Source organism: Saccopteryx bilineata, chromosome 4 (genome assembly GCF_036850765.1).
Source record: "Saccopteryx bilineata isolate mSacBil1 chromosome 4, mSacBil1_pri_phased_curated, whole genome shotgun sequence".
Classification (NCBI taxonomy): Eukaryota; Metazoa; Chordata; class Mammalia; order Chiroptera; family Emballonuridae; genus Saccopteryx; species Saccopteryx bilineata.
The window spans coordinates 4,165,195-4,184,952 of record NC_089493.1 but is presented as its reverse complement, the minus strand read 5'-3'; the positions used below and the strand labels follow the sequence as shown (position 1 = coordinate 4,184,952).

Sequence of the window (19,758 nt, the reverse complement as noted above, 5' to 3'; positions counted from 1 at the left end):
CGGCGAACAGTGGGTTGGGTTCAGGGAGGGGCCCAGATGTGTGGGAATGGCCCAGAGAAAACCAGTGCAGGGGGCACCCTCTCCTCTGTGCCCCTCTGCCTCAGGCGCCCAGCCGTTTCATCAGAGAACTGGCTGGCCTCTTGTACCTGAGTGACCCTCCGGGTTGTATTCGATTCTCGTCTGCAGGGTCTGTGTAGTGTGACGAATGGATTCTTGTTAAGGCTGGGTGAAGAGATGTATCCACAGCTGGAAACGACCCTGGAGGAAGTCAGCCTGGTGACATTTCTCCCCGTTTTTTTTTGCACCTTCTCTGAAGAGGCATCAATGACTTTATGAATACTTACCTTAGCCTTCCAAAGAGGTGAGGTCATGCTGGGGAGCACCTGGCGTGGAGCCTGGAGCCGCCTTCAAGGTTAGCTGGTCTGAAGAAGGGGCTAGGGGCTGGGGCCGGCCTCCAGGTGTGGCCAGCCTCCAGGTGCGACTGGCCAGGTGGCCACTACAGCACCTCGGCCCTAGCGGACAGCGCCTCTCATGGCACTTGTCCAGGGTCTCGGGTCTCAGGAGGAGCGTTAGGCAGTCTGGGTGCAATAAACCCTGTCCCAGCGCTGGTGTGCTGTTGCTTGTGTCCAGGTGGGGCAGGTGGCGGGGAGCGAAGCTCGGTGTCCTTGGCGAGCTCGTATGTGGCCCAGGCTTGCTGGCCTGGGCCACATGACCCCTCCAGATCAGAGGGGTTCAGGCCCAGGAGGGAGGCGTGCGGGCCATGGCCCTTTCTGGCTGTCCGGGTCTGTGGTCTCAGCAGTGTCCACCCACAGACACGCCCTTTTGTTGTTACTGGTTTTCTAACCTAAATGTTATTTTTCTTAAAAAAGATCTTGTTTCTATGAAACAAGGCTTAATTGCATTAGCTTAAGTGTTGTTATAAATTATAATCAAACCCAAACTGGGTAAGAGCTGGTATTTTTGTTTGTTTTTTTGTATCGCTTAGTTTTCAGCTGAAATCTCTGCTGGATTGAAATGGTGCTTGGAGTGAACAGGGCAGCTGACTGACTATTAGGCCCAAGATGTGTTACTGTTCTTGTAATAGGCTTCCTCCCCCGAGGCTGGGAGGGCATGGCGCAGGCTTTCGGTTGGAGAAGTCTTTTACTCAGTTGATGTTTGTAAAGCTCTTAATCGCCAGCTGCTCTGGTGTCTGGTGGACAGACCAGCAGTGAGCACGCTGCTGAGAATAGCTGGGAACAGCAAGGCCATCTCATCGAGTGTTCTCCGTGGCCAGGCCCCCCTGCCGTCTGTCCTGTGGACAGTGAGCAGGGTCGCAGGTGGGCAGCACAGCCTCCGCACTGGAAGGTCGGCCCCACACTTCTCACGCTGACGTGTCCAGGGGGCTCACCCTCAGGGATCTGGCTCCTCTGGTGGAAGCCCGAGTGCTCCCGGTCTTCCCACTCCTCACCCACCCACGACACTCGAAAGCACAGGTGTGTAGAAGCGAGGCGACTGTCTTACCTTTGTCTTCTGAGTCACAGTGTCCCCCCAGTGCCTGCACTGTTCCTCATAGCAGAGCCGCTCTGTCTCCAGGAAGAACAGGTATCAGGTCAGGCGTCGGCCTGGTCCCCCACTCGTAACGGGGCCGACGGGGGCCTGGCCCGCGTGCTGGTGCCGGTGCCGGTCCCCGGCTCCCCTGCCGACGGGGGCCTGGCCCGCGTGCTGGTGCCGGTGCCGGTCCCAGCTCCCCTGCTGACTGGGACGGTCAGTCCTGGCTCACCCTTTCCCCACCCGCTGAGGACCTGCAAGCCCCCATGGGGGCCGCTTATTTCAGACTCGGCCTTCCCCCCGCCCCAGATGTCCTAAACCCACAGACCCACATGTGCATAGGCCGGGACACACCTGGCTCCAGAACGGTGCCCATGGGCCCTCTTGGCAGGATGCGCTCAGTCAGTGCCAGAGGCTGCAGATCCAGTGGGCTATTGCTTGTTGCCCCTGTTTTGTCCACTCTGTCCACTCTGGTGGGGGCCCCCTGACTGAGTGCCACAGGGTCCTCTTGGTCTTCTCACCCACGGCCAACCTCCTGGGCTGCTTCTGCATCAGGGCCCCAGGGGTTGGTCCTGGGGGCGTATTGCTGCAGGGTCCATGCTTAAGTGTTCGGCCAGCCCTGTAGCCATACTTTGTTAGAGCACTGTCCTGACAAGCCAGGGTTGCGGGCTCAATCCCTGATCAGGGCGCATACAAGAATCAACCAACCAGTGAATGCATAAATTAGTGGGACAACGAACAGATCGGTGGCTCTCCCTCGTCATCTGTTACTCTAAAGTCAATAAAAGCTGTTCCCCTGGGTTGGCGTGAAAGGCTAACCCTGGTCCCAGAAGCCCTGGGCCAGTAGGACGGTGGCAGTGGTGGTTCTAGTTGGCTCCCTGCTGCTGTCACAACTGGGGTTAGGGTGTTAGCCAACAAAATGGAGAATAAGCGCGTTTATTTTCTATAGAGAGTGGGGTCCAGCAGCCCCTGAGGATTGGGTGGCTCTTCAGGGCTGGGGGGATGGTCAGCTGGTAGGGACAGTTGTCCCCACTGATGTCAGGACCCAGGAAGCCAGTGCCCATGTCACCTCTGTGCCTTAGCACCTGCTCTCCCTTGGGACTGCAAGGAAAGGGGCGGGGTCCTCTGGGCCCGTCCCCTCAGAACTGGACAGAGTCTGAAGCAGGGGAGGGTCTGGGTGGGGCTGCCATGAGCCGCCTGTGGCCACTGAGCACTGGAAGTAAGTGGGGCTGGCCCAAATGAGAAGTGCTACACATCACACTTCAAAGGCTTCATAAAAAAGAGGGTTATAAAGTCTCTCAATAATTTCTTTTAAGAGGTAGGGCAAGGAAGAGAGAAAGAGCTACACACACACATCAGTTTGTTTTCCACTTATTGGAGCATTCATTGTTTGTTCCTTGTGTGAGTCCTGACCGGGGATCAAACCCACAACCTTGATGTGTTGGGACAATGCTCTAACCAACTGAGCTACACGGCCAGGGCCAATAATTTTTACATTGGCTACATAGTGAAATGAAAATATGGACTATTAGATTAAATAAAATATAAAAACAATTTTCACTGTTTTTTAAATTGTGAAATGTGCTACTAGAAATTTAACTTTCACATGTGGCTTGCATTGTTGTGTACTGGACGGGCTGGTCTGGATGCCCCCTCCCCGACGGGGAGGGGGGAGCGCCTTTCTGAGAACATCCTCTGCGGGTGTGTAACCAGGTCACGCTGTCCGACCCCGTCATGGCTCAGAGAGAAGAGAGAGGGTGGCCTCTGGATCTGTCCCCAGGCGGGGTCACAGCCCTCCACCTGCAGAGAACCAAGTAATGTCCTCTGGTTTGGGAAAAGGGGGGCTTTGTCGGTAGGTCTGACATCCCACAGCTCGTGGCCACCCCCTTCTTTCATCTGAATCCCGGGAGCCCTGGAGGAGGATCGGAGCTGCGGGCGGAGCTGCTCACGCTGAGGTCTTCCCTGCGGAGGCGGAGGCGCAGCGGAAACGCCCCCTCACCTGGCCCTCCCCAGGCGGAGCTGCTCAGGCTGAGGTCTTCCCTGCGGAGGCGCAGCGGGACGCCCCCCTCACCTGGCCCTCCCCAGGCGGAGCTGCTCAGGCTGAGGTCTTCCCTGCGGAGGCGCAGCGGGAACGCCCCCTCACCTGGCCCTCCCCAGGCGGCGCTCTGGCCCGGCTGTGTTTGTCTGGTGATTGCGGGTCAGACAGGCTGTGCTCTGGGCCGTGGGACCCGGACCTTCCACTGGCTCCCCACTCCCTGAGCGCGTCTACACGGACACGTTGCCGTGACAGTGCCTTCCCTGCCTCCTTCCGACAAGGCTAAGGGTGTCACCCCTCGCGTGTCCCCACACACGCTGGTGCACGAAGCTCAGTCACTTTGCTGAGTTCGAGGCTCGTCCTGTGTGCAGGGTACTAACAGCTGCTGCGTGGTCCTGGGCGGCTCGCTTGTTCACAGCTGGACGGTGCTGCCGGTGCGGCAGCACGAGGACTTTAAATCACTTACAGATGAAGGTCCCTGTGTCCCAGCACTGAGCACAAGGAAGAGCAAGAGCTCTTGGCTGTGTGGGGTTGAACCCCGGGTTGAGCTGGGCTCAGTGAGTGCCCCCCACCTCTCAGAAGGAGCTCCCTGAAAGGGACGGACACTCCCTCTTACTGTGCGACCCCCTCCCCCAGGTCCTTCGTTTTCACAGTGCTAGAGCCAGAGAGCCAGGGGGGGCGCCCAGCTCACACACACCCCTGCGGAGAAAGTGAGACTCCCAGGAACCAGACGCCTTTTTAAAAGTGCCAGTCAGCTGTCCGTGGAGGGGGGGGGGGGGGCAGCCCTGGGGACCTCTCCTGCGGCTGCTGGGCAAGGTGGCCTTTGGGCTAGTGAGAAAGGGCGTTGTCCCCCAGCAGCCCGCCCAAGACTCGGGCCAAGGGCCGGTTCTGAGTAGGCAAGGATGTCAGGAAGGAGCCGGACAGGAATTCAGTAGGTGGAGGATTTGTCTCAACACCGGTCCCCGTCCAGCAGAAGTCGGTGCCGATCACCTGAGACTGCTGCAGCCGGGGAGCAGCCAGGACCCCTCCATGGCCACGGTTTTGCTGGATTAATGTAAACTGCTTTGTGTGCAGGGTTTACTGTCACCCCCAAACCAGGCCAGTTCTCCAGGTAAGACTGTAGTGTAGTGACCTCACTACAGCTCAAAAATCCTCACCCTGAACCCGGTCCTGAGACAGTGACCACGACGCCGGAGCCACGAGCGGAGGCAGGTGTTGCCGGAGTCACTCCGAGCCAGGAGTCACTCAGAGCCAGGCTCTCGGCAGGATGTCCGCTCCTCACCCAAAGAAGTTGTTGCTATTTTAAACCATTTGTCTGGGGCTGCTGTAAAAAGAAGTGTTTTGTTTTGGGTTTTTTTTTTTTTTTTTTTGCTTTTTACTCTAAAACTCGATGTGATTAAAATCTCATATATAGATACATGAAATCTGTACATGTACACATTGTGTAAAAAGTAGCAGCTTCCTGCCTTTGCACTGGCTCTTGTGCCACACGTGGTCAGGAGGCACCCTGAACGCGCTCACCAAGCTGTCACTTTCTGACTGAAGTGATTCAGGAAGACGGATGCTGCGGTCATAGATACTTTTTAAATTGCACTTTAATGTTCTTAAAAAGAAATTACTTTGAATATGGGTGTCATGGCCCCCCACAGTGTGAAGATGCCCCTTTTCATCTCTTAACATTTATTTCGATAATTGTTTCCAGTGCAACCAACTCTGTGTCGTCCGGATAAATAATGTAATTCCGCTGTTGGAGGGGTAAATGGTGACTTCACTAGTAATTTTCATTATTTAGGAGTGATATTTCTAACTCACGAAAACTGTTTGTGAAAACTATCTTGACTGTCTCCTTTGTTCATCTTCTGTTACGCTGGCTCAAGCGCTCACGGACTGTGTTGTTGCGGTAAAATGTTTGGCTAGCAGTTCCTCGGGCCTTTTCACACGTGCTCTGAGGCTGAGCCCACTGGTCCGCGCTGCCAGGGGCCCGGCCCGCCCTCTTCTCCCTGCAGCTTCGGGCCAGGAGTGCGTCCTCTGTTGTGAGAGCCAGGACCACACCTAACTGGTCCCTACCGTGAGTGTGCTCATGCTTTGTTGGCATGGAGAAAAGAAATGGCCAGGGCCTGACCTGTAGTGGCAGTGGATAAAGCATCGACCTGGAAATGCTGAGTTCGCTGGTTCGAAACCCTGGGCTTGCCTGGTCAAGGCACATATGGGAGTTGATGCTTCCAGCTCCAACCCCCTTCTCTCTCCCTGTTTCTCTCTCTTCTCTAAAAATGAATAAATAAAAATTAAAAATTAAAAAAAATAAAAAATAAAAAAATAAAAAAGAAATGGCCAGGGGCCTCACACAGCACTTGATCTGGTTGGAACCAGCCTGTGCAGTCCAAGCAAGGTCACGCCCCACCTGCCCCAGACTCTGCAGGTGGCCAGAACCCCGCCAACCAGTTTTTAAAAATCATGTGCAGTTGGCCCTGGCCGGTTGGCTCAGTGGTGGAGCGTCAGCCTGGCGTGCGGGAGTCCCGGGTTCGATTCCCGGCCAGGGCACACAGGAGAAGCACCCATCTGCTTCTCCACCCCTCCCCCTCTCCTTCCTCTCTGTCTCTCTCTTCCCCTCCCACAGCCAAGGCTCCACTGGAGCAAAGTTTGCCTGGGTGCTGAGGATGGCTCTGTGTGGCCTCTGCCTCAGGCGCTAGAATGGCTCTGGTTGCAACAGAGTGACGCCCCAGATGGGCAGAGCATCGCCCCCTGGTGGGCATGCTGGGTGGATCCCAGTCGGGCACATGCGGGAGTCTGTCTGACTGCCTCCCCATTTCCAACTTCAGAAAAATACAAACACACACACACACACACACACACAAAAATCATGTGCAGTTGGACTCTTGGAAGGCATTATTTAATGAGAGACTAAACCATGAAATGTCGGAAACACCTTTCCCTAAGGGATCCCATTAAACCTGGAGCATGTGCCTGGCCTGTGGTGGCGCAGTGGACAGAGTGTTGACCTGAAACGCTGAGGTCACCGGTTCAAAACTCCGGACATGCCTGGTCAAGACAGCTGACCAAAAGGGGCTTTGTAGGGTCTTTCCTCTGCCCAGTGGCCTGACCAACACCTGCACTTCCGAGCACGACTGCTTTTGGGTGGTGCCCCCCTCCTGCCCCCGGGGAACACATTTCTCTCTGTGCCCAACTCAAAGCTCAGTGCACCCGCCACCCATCGGTAAGTGGTGTTCTGTCCCAACAGGAGCCAGCCGAGCCTTAGGAGCTCAGATGACAGGGCCACCACGAAGCCCGGTGCTCTGCCTGCCCACACGCCCAGCCTGGTGCGCCCGCTGTGGCTCCCTGGGTTGTACCACGGGCACTGAGCACCCACCTAGGTTGCTCCTCGTGGCTTCTCCAGCAAAACAACCAAGCCACACCGTCTTCCCAACAAGGTCAGTCCCCTTGATCTGCTCATAAAAGCTAAAATAAAGGAATGGAGCCCTGGCGGGGAAGCTCAGTTGGTAGACTGTCGACTGTCGTCCGGGATGCACCAGGGCTGCAGATTTGATCCTGGGTCCCGGCACACACAAGAATTGACCAATGAATGTGTAAATAAGTGGAACAACAAATCCATGTTCCCTCCCCCACCACCTTCCTCTCTAAAATCAATAAATAAACATTTAAAAATAAATAAAGGAACGGAGAGTCGACATGGTTAGCTCAAAAGGAGTTGAAATGCTGTGATGATGGCTATTTAATAAAGGTCAGCACATCCATGCGCAGTCACGTGCTCAAAGCACAGCGAACCTGCGGTGAAACCAGGCCTAACATATAATATAAATTCTAATTTCTTTGGATCTGTATAAAAAAGTACAAAATATTTCTTGCCTCAAATTCTAAGTTTAAGGAAGTGAAATGAGACCTCGAATGAGGTGGTTTTACAAATGTATTCGCGTGGACGTGCGGTTCGGCTGCTTCCCGAGCTGAGTGCGGGGGGGATCTGGTGGCTCCAACCAGGTCGGAGGCAGCGGCAGCGGGTGGCGGGCGCTGGGCTGCGTGGGCTGCGCTCCCTGGGGACCCGGGTCTCCGGAGGACAGCACTGGCCTTGTCCCCAGCATGGACACTCCCAGCTGCGCCGCCACGCTGCTCAGTATCTCCCTCCTTTCCTTTCTATCGTGGGCAGGTGGTACTGTTTCAGGGCAGGCTTGCTGTGCTTCTGCGTATCTGTCTGGGAAAGGAGACGACAGGCGCTCAGTGGAGGCGGGATGGGGCGGGGCGGGGAGGACTCTGGGGGCCGCGAGGGAGGCACTACCTTCTCGTTTTCGCCCTCACACTTCAGGGGTCGCAGCACCGGGGCCTTCCTGCTCCCTCCGGGTCCGAGCACCGACTGCAGCGCTGGGCTGGAGTATGACACCTTGGTCACTCCCGACAGCTTCAGTCTGGGCAGCCCCACCAGGCAGGCCGGCCCCTGTCTCCCAGGACGCTCCTCCTCCGGCTTCAGGAGCTGTTTCTTGAAACAAAACACAGGTCAGCTGAGCGCACCACGGTGTCTGCTCCACCGAATTAGGAGAAACAAGAGGGTCTTTTGTGCCCCGTCTGTCCAACGTCCTGTCTGTCCAACGTCCTGATCGTGAGGTGTTACCAGACAACACATGGGTCCTGCACTCCTCCCCCCCACCCCCCGCAAGTGAGGTGGCCGCGCACTGAGTCCACGCGGGAGGCCAGGGCTCTGCCTTCAGGCCCTCGGGGCAACCCCAGGGCTGGCTGCTGAAGGGGGAGGGGCGAGGTTAGAGGGGGCTGCGCCGTGGCCAAGGCCGAGGACCCCAACTGCCCAGTCAGCCAAATCTGCCTTGCACCCGCTTTTGTGCGGCTGGTGAACTAAGAATGGCTTTTACCTTTTCTCGCAGTTGAAAATGTGTTCATAGCATGTGAAAATGGTATGAAATTCAAATTTCAGCGTCCATAGTTTTATGGGAACCCATCCCACCTTCGTTTATGTAACGTCCGTGGCGGCAGTTGTGACAGGGGCCTTATGGTTGCAAAGCCTAACATGCTTACGCTGCGGCCTTCAGACACGTGTGGGTGGGTTCTGACTACAGCTGAGGCCCTTTGGGGACCAGCAGGGGTGACAAGGTCCAGTCTGAGCAGCTGGGAGGGCAGCAGAGTTGGACAACAGTTGGGGGCACATGCGGGAGGGGCGTCCACAGTTCTGGGGCTTGGGTAGTTGAACGGGAGCCACCGCTGCCCTGGAAGGAAAGCATGGGGCGAAGAGCGAGTCTGCGGGACAGAACCGGCGATGGGCGCAGGGGGCGGAGTCGGGAACAGACGGGATGGGCGCAGGGGGCGGTCAGGGGGCAGAGTGGGGGACAGACAGGTTATGGGCGCAGGAGGCGGTCAGGGGGCGGAGTCGGGGGACAGACAGGTTATGGGTGCAGGGAGGGGTCAGGGGGCAGAGTGGGGGGACAGGCAGGTTATGGGCGCAGGAGGCGGTCAGGGGGCGGAGTCGGGGGACAGACAGGTTATGGGTGCAGGGAGGGGTCAGGGGGCAGAATGGGGGGACAGGCAGGTTATGGGCGCAGGAGGCGGTCGGGGGCGGAGTCGGGGGACAGACAGGTTATGGGTGCAGGGAGGGGTCAGGGGGCAGAGTGGGGGGACAGACAGGTTATGGGCGCAGGAGGCGGTCGGGGGCGGAGTCGGGGGACAGACAGGTTATGGGTGCAGGGAGGGGTCAGGGGGCAGAGTGGGGGGACAGACAGGTTATGGGCGCAGGAGGCGGTCAGGGGGCGGAGTCGGGGGACAGACAGGTTATGGGCGCAGGAGGCGGTCAGGGGGCGGAGTCGGGGGACAGACAGGTTATGGGCGCAGGGAGGGGTCAGAGGGCGGAATCGGGGGACAGACAGGTTATGGGCGCAGGAGGCGGTCAGGGGGCGGAGTCGGGGGACAGACAGGTTATGGGTGCAGGGAGGGGTCAGGGGGCAGAGTGGGGGGACAGGCAGGTTATGGGCGCAGGAGGCGGTCAGGGGGCGGAGTCGGGGGACAGACAGGTTATGGGCGCAGGGAGGGGTCAGAGGGCGGAATCGGGGGACAGACAGGTTATGGGTGCAGGGAGGGGTCAGGGGGCGGAGTCGGGGGACAGACAGGTTATGGGCGCAGGGAGGGGTCAGAGGGCGGAGTCGGGGACAAACGGGACGGGCTCAGGGAGCGGTCAGGCGGGCGGAGCCTGGAGAGCAGCCTCAGCACCTGCGTCCTGGGCTCCTAGCTCGCAGTGATTCTCAAAGTTCGTGACTGACCACGAATGCCGGAAGGGCAGTCAGCACAGGCCCTGGTACCCACCCAGATTCATAAATCTGGTGCCTGGGGGCCTGAGCTCGCAGCGTGTGACCGGGTGGAAACACTGCAAAGTGACACCATCGTCTCTAAGCCGGTGTGTGTGAAACCAGCTCTGTGACTGACGACTGCTTGTCCGGGGCCTGCCGGGCTCAGCCACCACCAGGAGCAGAGGCTGGCTGGCTGGCTGGGTCACCTGGGCCAGTGTTTGATTTCTCTGTGCCCCCGCGAGGGTCGGTCTGAGGGCTCAAGGAGTGACGTGGAGGGCGCTTGGGCACAGGAACACCCACCCCTATCTGGCCTGCTCACACAGATGTGGTCCTTGACCCTTAGCCAGTGGGGCAGACAGGGCGGGGGAGCCCAGCTGCCAGCATCCTAATCCATGGAGATCCCCAATCCATGGGGTCGGAGCCTGGCATTGTATCAGGCCCTGCTGACAGGGCTCTCATGAAGAGTGTCCCACTCAGAGGCACAGGCCACCTGAGGGTGCTCAGTCCCGCTACATGGCCTACTGCCAGCTCACCAACTCCCTTAGTACCTGCTTCCTGTTCTCCTTGGAAATCTGCCACCTTTTTCTGAGCCGTTCCGGTGCCCCAGGGCGCTCAGGGAAGGCAGCGTTCCTGTGGCTGCCCAGAGCCTGGGTCTGCTTGTCTGCTGCCCTGGGGAGGAGTGAGAGCGGACGCGCACTGAGCACTCACCCTTGCAACGGCGTCTCTGTCTGTCACTGAGCACTCACCCCTGCGACGGCGTCTCTGTCTGTCACTGAGCACTCACCCCTGCAACGGCGTCTCTGTCTGTCACTGAGCACTCACCCCTGCAACGGCGTCTCTGTCACTGAGCACTCACCCCTGCGACGGCGTCTCTGTCACTGAGCACTCACCCCTGCGACGGCGTCTCTGTCACTGAGCACTCACCCCTGCGACGGCGTCTCTGTCACTGAGCACTCACCCCTGCAACGGCGTCTCTGTCACTGAGCACTCACCCCTGCGACGGCGTCTCTGTCTGTCACTGAGCACTCACCCCTGCGACGGCGTCTCTGTCTGTCACTGAGCACTCACCCCTGCAACGGCGTCTCTGTCTGTCACTGAGCACTCACCCCTGCAACGGCGTCTCTGTCTGTCACTGAGCACTCACCCCTGCGACGGCGTCTCTGTCTGTCACTGAGCACTCACCCCTGCGACGGCGTCTCTGTCTGTCACTGAGCACTCACCCCTGCGACGGCGTCTCTGTCACTGAGCACTCACCCCTGCGACGGCGTCTCTGTCACTGAGCACTCACCCCTGCGACGGCGTCTCTGTCACTGAGCACTCACCCCTGCGACGGCGTCTCTGTCACTGAGCACTCACCCCTGCGACGGCGTCTCTGTCTGTCACTGAGCACTCACCCCTGCGACGGCGTCTCTGTCTGTCACTGAGCACTCACCCCTGCGACGGCGTCTCTGTCTGTCACTGAGCACTCACCCCTGCAACGGCGTCTCTGTCACTGAGCACTCACCCCTGCGACGGCATCTCTGTCACTGAGCACTCACCCCTGCGATGGTGTCTCTGTCTGTCACTGAGCACTCACCCCTGCGACGGCGTCTCTGTCTGTCACTGAGCACTCACCCCTGCGACGGCGTCTCTGTCTGTCACTGAGCACTCACCCCTGCGACGGTGTCTCTGTCTGTCACTGAGCACTCACCCCTGCGACGGCGTCTCTGTCTGTCACTGAGCACTCACCCCTGCGACGGCGTCTCTGTCTGTCACTGAGCACTCACCCCTGCGACGGCGTCTCTGTCTGTCACTGAGCACTCACCCCTGCGACGGCGTCTCTGTCACTGAGCACTCACCCCTGCAACGGCGTCTCTGTCACTGAGCACTCACCCCTGCGACGGCGTCTCTGTCTGTCACTGAGCACTCACCCCTGCGACGGCGTCTCTGTCTGTCACTGAGCACTCACCCCTGCGACGGCGTCTCTGTCACTGAGCACTCACCCCTGCGACGGCGTCTCTGTCACTGAGCACTCACCCCTGCGACGGCGTCTCTGTCTGTCACTGAGCACTCACCCCTGCAACGGCGTCTCTGTCTGTCACTGAGCACTCACCCCTGCGACGGCGTCTCTGTCTGTCACTGAGCACTCACCCCTGCGACGGCGTCTCTGTCTGTCACTGAGCACTCACCCCTGCGACGGCGTCTCTGTCTGTCACTGAGCACTCACCCCTGCGACGGCGTCTCTGTCTGTCACTGAGCACTCACCCCTGCGACGGCGTCTCTGTCTGTCACTGAGCACTCACCCCTGCGACGGCGTCTCTGTCTGTCACTGAGCACTCACCCCTGCGACGGCGTCTCTGTCTGTCACTGAGCACTCACCCCTGCGACGGCGTCTCTGTCTGTCACATGCGAGGTCACTGCCCCTACTTTCCACACGAACTATCTTTCCTTTTCTGTCTCAGCCCGACAGTCTCTGGCTGAGGAGCAGAGGGGGCCCCGTGAACTGTAGGCGCAGCCATGCCCCAGGCCCGCATTGCTGCCTGGGACCTGAGATTTGGGTCAGATGTCACCTGCAGGGTCACACGCAGGAGTGGACAGAGGTGTGGATCAGACGCCTCAGGGCATCTACTTGCCAGGAATACCCAGCATGCTCTCAGACCTCACAGTGAGCTCCCCCGTTTATACGGGTGTGTGCGGGCTCGCCACCACATCTGAGAAATGGAACCCTCCCTATGCCGGGCCACAGTGCCGCCCACAGCTCCCTGTCAGGAGATATTCCAGAAAAGGGCGATTCAAGACAGAGAGCGTTGTACGCGGACCCCCACCAACTCACCCACTCCTGCCCCCCATCTCAGCAGCCAGCACCCACCGCCTGCAGTCCTCCAGAGCACCCACCTCTGCTCTTGGAAGTAGGGGTGCTGCAGGGCCTGGTGGGCAGTGATTCTCTCGTCAGGGTCATAGGCCACCATTGCGTGCAGGAGGGAGATGCATTGCGGGGACAAAGTAGCTGTCAGTGGAGGTATTCCTGATCCCTTTTTAAAAGGAAAATCAAAACTCATAGCTCTCGACCTGTATTAAAAGCCCAATAATAATAAATGATCATGCCATTGCCTAGAGCTCTGGCCGGTGCATCGTCACGACAACAGGGACCTGTCCTGAGGGCAATGGTCTGCGACCTAAGGGGCCCGACTGGATAGCGTCTAAACCCACAGAATGTGCCACACGGTTTCCTCATGAAAGCTGTGGACGTCAGGGACAAGCTGGGTCAGTGCAGGTTCACCGTTCTGAGAGATGCACCACTCGGTGCCGAGGGCGGGGCTGTGCACACAGGGCGGGAGCACCAGGAATCTCTGCACTTTCCCCCGGCTTTGCGGGGGACCTTAAACTGCTCTAAAAACTCAAGTCTTATTCTTAAGAAAAGGGAGTGGTGGTGGTGAAATCTGTCACGCTACAAATGGAAGAAAATCGTTCCTCCTGGGAAAGATTAGTATCACATTTCCACCTGAGAAGAGTGGAATAAAGTTGAAAAAAGAAAGAATCCAAAACACTTGTCACCTCCTTGCCTCCTTGGGTCTCGGAGCTGCTGGTGCTGCCCACCCTTCAGCCCACAGGGCCTCCCCTGGAGGCCCCCACTCCCCACTCGGCTTCATCTACCACCCACACAGAATCCTAACGAGTCCTGGCTGGGCGCTGTGTGAGCAGCAGTGTGCCGGGCCAAGCACCAGTACTCCCTGCCCAGAGCCAGTGCCTGGGGAACCCGTTCACCCAGCGGCCTCTAAGTGCTGGGTGGACATCCAGGTGATTTTCACTGTGGCAGCAGGGACCCAGGTGGGCTGAGCGGCTGCCCTGGTCCCCTCTGCCATCAGCCCTGACAGGGGGGAAGCCCACACGGGACCCTTGGGAGCACAGGACACTCACTGTTTGAACTTGGTGAGGGTCTTTGCAGCAGGTGTGCCCATGACATCATGGATTTTTGAGATCTGGTCCAGCTCATTGGTTCCCGGGAAGAGGGGCTGCAGACTGGAAGAACGGGACAGAGCTGTGATTAGGAGCCCCTCACCTGGCCAGGTCTGAGCACCCACGTCCTCAAACACCCTTCAAATCAAGTCACAGGAGGAAGGATGGCCTGTTGGCACTGTCAGCTTCAGTGGAAGTGCAATTCCGCTTTCCAAAAACAGTCCACCATCGACACGAATGACACGGAGTCAAAGTGCTCACACCTCCGGGTTTATGAAGCCATCAGTTGGGCATGTGAGAGCGGACCTGGGTCCCTGCCCATGCTGGGCTCTCTGGTTCTGAGGCGCATCACCCAGACATTAAATTCGCCCCGTCCCTAGTGACCCACTGTGAGCAGGAGGGTGATTCCCCACCTGCTGTGTGGGCTGCTTCAACCCGACACTCTAACCAGCTCCTCTCTTCTTCCCAGGCCACAGCCCCGTCCAGTGGTGAAGCCCAAAGGCTGAGGTGTGGGGCCAGGAGGACAGTGTGGCCAGGGGCTGGGCCAGGTGGCCAGAGAATCCTACTCGATAAACCTGTGCATCCCTGGGCGGCGGGCCACTGCTCACACCCCCTCCCCCTGGCGGCCCCTGGGTCTTGGTAATCAGTCATCTCACTGATGACCTGGAAGGCAGAGGCTGGGGGGGGGCAGAGGAAAGAAGTGACGGGTGGTGTTCTGTTCTCTGTCACCCACAAGCAAGAATCAGCGTTGACAGAAAGCACATTTCCTGTTACGTTACCGCGGCCGCAGCACCAGTATGACTGCAATCTGCGCGGTAAAGGAAGAGTCGGCGCGTGGCCTACCATGTGCCGCGTCCCCACACTATCACGGAGGTGCCAACAGTACCTGGCGATCTCGTAGAAGACGCAGCCCGCACTCCACAGGTCCATCTTGTAGCTGTAGAGCCCGTCCGTGAGGAGGCACTCGGGGGCCCGGTACCAGCGGGTCGAGATGTACTCCGTGTACGGCTGCTTGGAGTAGACGCTCCGGCACGACCCAAAGTCCCCTAGTTTCAGGACATCCTGCTGCAAGGGGGGAGAAAAGCAGGGACAATTGGCATCTCATCGAGGAGCTGTTGCAATGGCAGCCATCTCAAATATTTCTGCACGAACGAGAAAGTGACTAGCATCTAACCTGGCTTGTAAGATACAGAGCACCGGCTTTACACTGATAGGCACGCGGAGGCGCCCCTACCGTGTAGAGGAGCAGTGCCTCTGCTCAGTGGAACATGGTTACAAATGTTCTAGCTGTGTTTTACAGAGATTTCCAAATGTCCGCAGATACTGGGAAAGGTGACATCACTGTGTGAGTCCACGAGTGAATGACACACTGTGGTCAGGTGCCCGATCAAGCGCCCAATCACCGTGGGGACGGCGGGGCCTCTGAGGGCCAGCTCACACCCTGGGGCCCTCTGAAGCACGTCAGACAGAGCAGGGAGGTGGGTTTCAGACTATTCCTTCCACGTCCTTTTCTCCTCCCACTCGGGTAATAAAATACAGGCTACCGATGACTGGGAGCCCCTGGCACATCAGCCGCAGCGAGTCCCCAGTCCCCAGCCAGAGGGGCGGGAACGTCCGCTCCCCCCCCCCTCGGCCTTTGTCCCTGTTCCAGGCACGTCAGCCTTACAACAGGTACAGGCATGTTACATGGCAAGAAGAACACGGCCTGAAGAGACAAAGCCAGCGTCAGGACTGGGTTTAGAGGGGGCACAGGCTTTAGAAGGATCAGGCAGGGAGTGTAAAATAACTGATTCATTTTTCAAGGGCTCTCATGGACAAAGGAGACAACCAGCAAGTTCAGATGGGACATGTCAGCAGAGAGATGAAACTAAGAAAGAACCAAAAGGAAAGGCTAGGAAAAAAAAATATATATATATTTTTGTATTTTTTTGAAGTTGGAAACGGGAGGCAGTCAGACAGACTCCCGCATGCATACGACTGGGATCCACCCGGCATGCCCACCAGGGGCGATGCTCTGCCCATCCGGGGCATTGCTCTTTTGCAACCAGAGCCATTCTAGCGCCTGGGGTAGAGGCCAAGGAGCCATCCCCAGCACCCGGGCCAACTTTGCTCCAATGGAGCCTTGGCTGCGGGAGGGGAAGAGAGAGACAGAGAGGAAGGAGAGGGGGAGGGGTGGAGAAGCAGATGGGTGCTTCTCCTGTGTGCCCTGGCCGGGAATCGAACCCGGGACTCCTGCACGCCAGGCCAACGCTCTAACACTGAGCCAACCGGCCAGGGCCGAAAAAAATTTTTTTAAGTTAACAAATAAAATATTATTTTGTTGGGCTCCTCAATAGACCAAACACAGCCAAAGAAAGAATGAGAGAGCTAAAAGATGGGCCGTGGGAACTCCTCAGACCGAAATGCAGCAAGGAAGCAGAATAAGAGCATTCAAGAGTTGTGGGACGACTTCCAAATAAGACGACGCAGACTGTAAAGCCAGATGCTGCCGCCGTGGCCAAGCAGGTTCACGTGAGATTCGAGCAGACGGTAAAGGAACTGTGGAGCCAGAGGATGGTGGGCCATTCCGTTTATTAAAGTCTCATAAGGGCGGATGAGCAGACAGGGCAGACCGTGCCCCTCGCTCGCTCCAGACTCACCGGACTCAGAGGCCTCCACCATCAAAACAGGGCCCCCCAGCCTCTCCGCACTCCCCTGGATTCTCCAGCAAAACAGGCTGGGGGGGGGGCCTTCTCCAGCACACAATAGCAAACAGTCGCCCCTCCCAAGCAGGAAGGCAACCCGCAGTCTGCCATCTGCCGCCCTGAGGGCACGCACCTGCTGCCTTCCACTGACACTTCCACTGACACACGCACAGGGCGCTGCCCCAATACAGGCCAGCAAACCTAAAAACACTTGTTATAAACCTGTTTGCCCAACACGGACCAATCCCAAAATAAATAATGATGCCAAGTGGAAGGAGCCAGACCAAAAAACAGTACTCACTTATCTAATTCCATTTAGAGAACATTCTAGAAAACTCAAACTGATCACATAATAACAGAAAGTCAGTCACACTTTGCCTGAGAACAAGAGATGGGGAAGGAGGGGTTACCAAGGGGCAGGAAGACACTTCCGAGGGGGATGGGTTTGTTTATTCACTGGTTTCATGGGTGAAGAATCCAAACGCAAAACATCCCAAGTTGCAGGCGTTAAATATGTGGAGCTGAAGCGGCTTTGCAGGGAGGCAGGCCCTTCCAGCCCTACACTGAGTGTTTAGGATAATCTGAATCGAGTTTCTTTTTTGTATATAGTCTAAGAAGGGTACCTAAGATTATTTTCTTCCAGTTGGACAGCTATATTGATGACATTTATGAAATAAACCATTTTTTTCCAAACTGGGAGGAAAAACCCCCCCAAACTGTAGCAAACCTGGGACACAGTTACCTGGGATTGAAAGCACACCCAGCGAAAGGTTTTAACATTCTATCTTTATCTGATATCCGTTTTTCATATAAAAGCCCTTACCTTTATTAATATATTTTCTGGTTTTACATCTCTGTGAAATATTCCATTTCTGCATTCGATACAAAAGGAAGGATAATTAATTGTACTTCATTCATTCATGTTATTTTACATTGCATTTTTTTTATTATTCATTTTAGAGAGGAGAGGGAGAGACAGAGAGAGAGAAGGGGGGAGGAGCTGGAAGCATCAACTCCCATGTGTGCCTTGACCAGGCAAGCCCAGGGTTTCGAACCGGCGACCTCAGCATTTCCAGGGTGACGCTTTATCCACTGCGCCACCACAGGTCAGGCTACATTGCATTTTTAATGACTGTTAATATGTTTTATTAATTTGAGAGCTGCCCATGTCCCCAAAAGCATACCTGTGTATGTGATCAAGGGACCTGCATAACTGGTACATATAGCGCATAATCTTTTTTTCTGATAATGGGTGTCTTCTCCCTGTGCAATCAAGGAAATCGCCGAATGTGGTTACCAATTGTACTTACGCCTTTTTTTTTTTTTTCATTTTTTTTTTTTTCATTTTTCTGAAGCTGGAAACAGGGAGAGACAGTCAGACAGACTCCCGCATGCACCCGACCGGGATCCACCCGGCACGCCCACCAGGGGCGATGCTCTGCCCACCAGGGGGCCATGCTCTGCCCATCCTGGGTGTCGCCATGTTGCGACCAGAGCCACTCTAGCGCCTGAGGCAGAGGCCACAGAGCCATCCCCAGCGCCCGGGCCATCTTTGCTCCAATGGAGCCTTGGCTGCGGGAGGGGAAGAGAGAGACAGAGAGGAAAGCGCGGCAGAGGGGTGGAGAAGCAAACGGGCGCTTCTCCTGTGTGCCCTGGCCGGAAATCGAACCTGGGTCCTCCGCACGCTAGGCCGACGCTCTACCGCTGAGCCAACCGGCCAGGGCACTTACGCTCTTTTTTGAAATCAATAGAATCCATTCCTACTTAATAATGTGTGCAAATCCAACTTCCTCTGTGGGGAAGGATCTTAAGTACTTTTACAGAAAATACGAAGTGTACCTACAAAATAAACCACCGGAGATTCTACCCACTGGCACGATTTCACCTGGAATCTCGGGGCCTGCATTCTGGCCGTTGTGAAGACAGGGTCAGGTAAGAACCACGGGGTGGCTGGGTCGACAACCTAACTCATGCCTGGGGGTGGAAGGCTTCCTCCAGGACCTCCTCCTTCCAACTGCTGATGGTGGGACATCACTGTAAACCCAGAGTGTTCCTATGCTCCTGTCTGCATGGAGATTTCCATTTTAAAGTGGGTAGATCCCAGTCTGACAGACGTGGGCTGTTTTAGTCCGAGAAGACCAATGGATGCTTTGCCGTCCCCAGCCCACACAGCCCACAGAGGCAGCACTCGCGGGCACCCGCTCAGCTGACTCGGGCTCACGGGGCGTTCACGGTGCCCTCCACGTCCACGTCCCTGCTCCCCGGCTGTCCTGCCTGCAGGTCTGCATGGTGTTCTGAACTCACTGCATGAGCACCATCCCTATCCTTGTTCCACCAGACGTCACAGTTCACTTGATTTTAATTTCAATGGTATGTTTCTTAAGCTATACGTTTTTAAAGGTGGATTTACTGGGGTGGCATTGGTTAGTAAAATTACAGGCGTCAGGTGTACGAGTCTATAGTGCACCATCAGCACACTGCACTGTGTTCACCCCCCCATCAAGCCGTTATGTTCAAAGTCTGTAAAATGACCATTCTCACTTGCCAATTCAGAAAGCCGTTACCGCCTCCACGAGCATAAATCCTGTGAGCTCTAGGCCCTGTGTTTCTCCGCCGCCTTCAGTCCCCCCATGGAGGAGCCCTCTTTCAGGGACCCCCACCAATTCGCAGTGCTGGGGGAAGGACCCGGCGCCCGCCCGCCCCCCGGGAGAATCCCCATCTGAGGGGTGAAGCTATGGATGGAGACAGGACTCCTTGTCAGCTTTCGCTGTCCTGATCAAGGTAATTTTTCCAAGTTAATCTTTACCAAATCGTCTCATTAAGAAGATTCTAAAGAATGTCACATACAATAGTAGCAATGTGATGAATTTTAAGTGAGCACAAAGATAAGCTGTGGCCTTTGTTGTCGGCCCTCAGGAAGGGGAGACAACTGTCCTCGTGGAACAGAACAAGCAGCACACCCCTCTCAGCAGACACCCCCCTCCGGGCCTGCGCCCGGCTCCTCCGCTCAGTGTGGAGGTGCATGCCGGGCACTGCAGCACACCCCTCTCAGCAGACACCCCCCTCCGGGCCTGCGCCCGGCTCCTCCGCTCAGTGTGTGTGGAGGTGCATGCCGGGCACTGCAGCACACACCCCTCTCTGCAGACACCCCCCCTCCGGGCCTGCGCCGGGCTCCTCCGCTCAGTGTGGAGGTGCATGCTGGGCACTGCAGCACACCCCTCTCGGCAGACACCCCCCTCCGGGCCTGCGCCGGGCTCCTCCGCTCAGTGTGGAGGTGCATGCC

At 56.9% G+C, this 19,758-nt stretch overlaps 1 protein-coding gene across 2 annotated transcripts in view; it reads right to left on the bottom strand.

Annotated features, from left to right (window-relative positions):
* Window positions 1-7,409: 7,409 nt before the first annotated feature.
* The window catches only part of MOK (MOK protein kinase), a 52,980-nt gene continuing 40,631 nt past the window's right edge, over window positions 7,410-19,758 (bottom strand). For both annotated transcript variants that reach the window (XM_066275128.1, XM_066275129.1), the window contains 8 exons: window positions 17,660-17,738; window positions 17,299-17,347; window positions 14,678-14,856; window positions 13,753-13,854; window positions 12,730-12,903; window positions 10,404-10,524; window positions 7,851-8,048; window positions 7,410-7,766 (listed from right to left, as the gene is read on the bottom strand). In XM_066275128.1, the coding sequence (XP_066131225.1) occupies window positions 7,686-7,766; window positions 7,851-8,048; window positions 10,404-10,524; window positions 12,730-12,903; window positions 13,753-13,854; window positions 14,678-14,856; window positions 17,299-17,347; window positions 17,660-17,738 (983 nt within the window). In that variant the 3' untranslated portion in view covers window positions 7,410-7,685. The remainder of the gene's footprint in view (window positions 7,767-7,850; window positions 8,049-10,403; window positions 10,525-12,729; window positions 12,904-13,752; window positions 13,855-14,677; window positions 14,857-17,298; window positions 17,348-17,659; window positions 17,739-19,758) is intronic.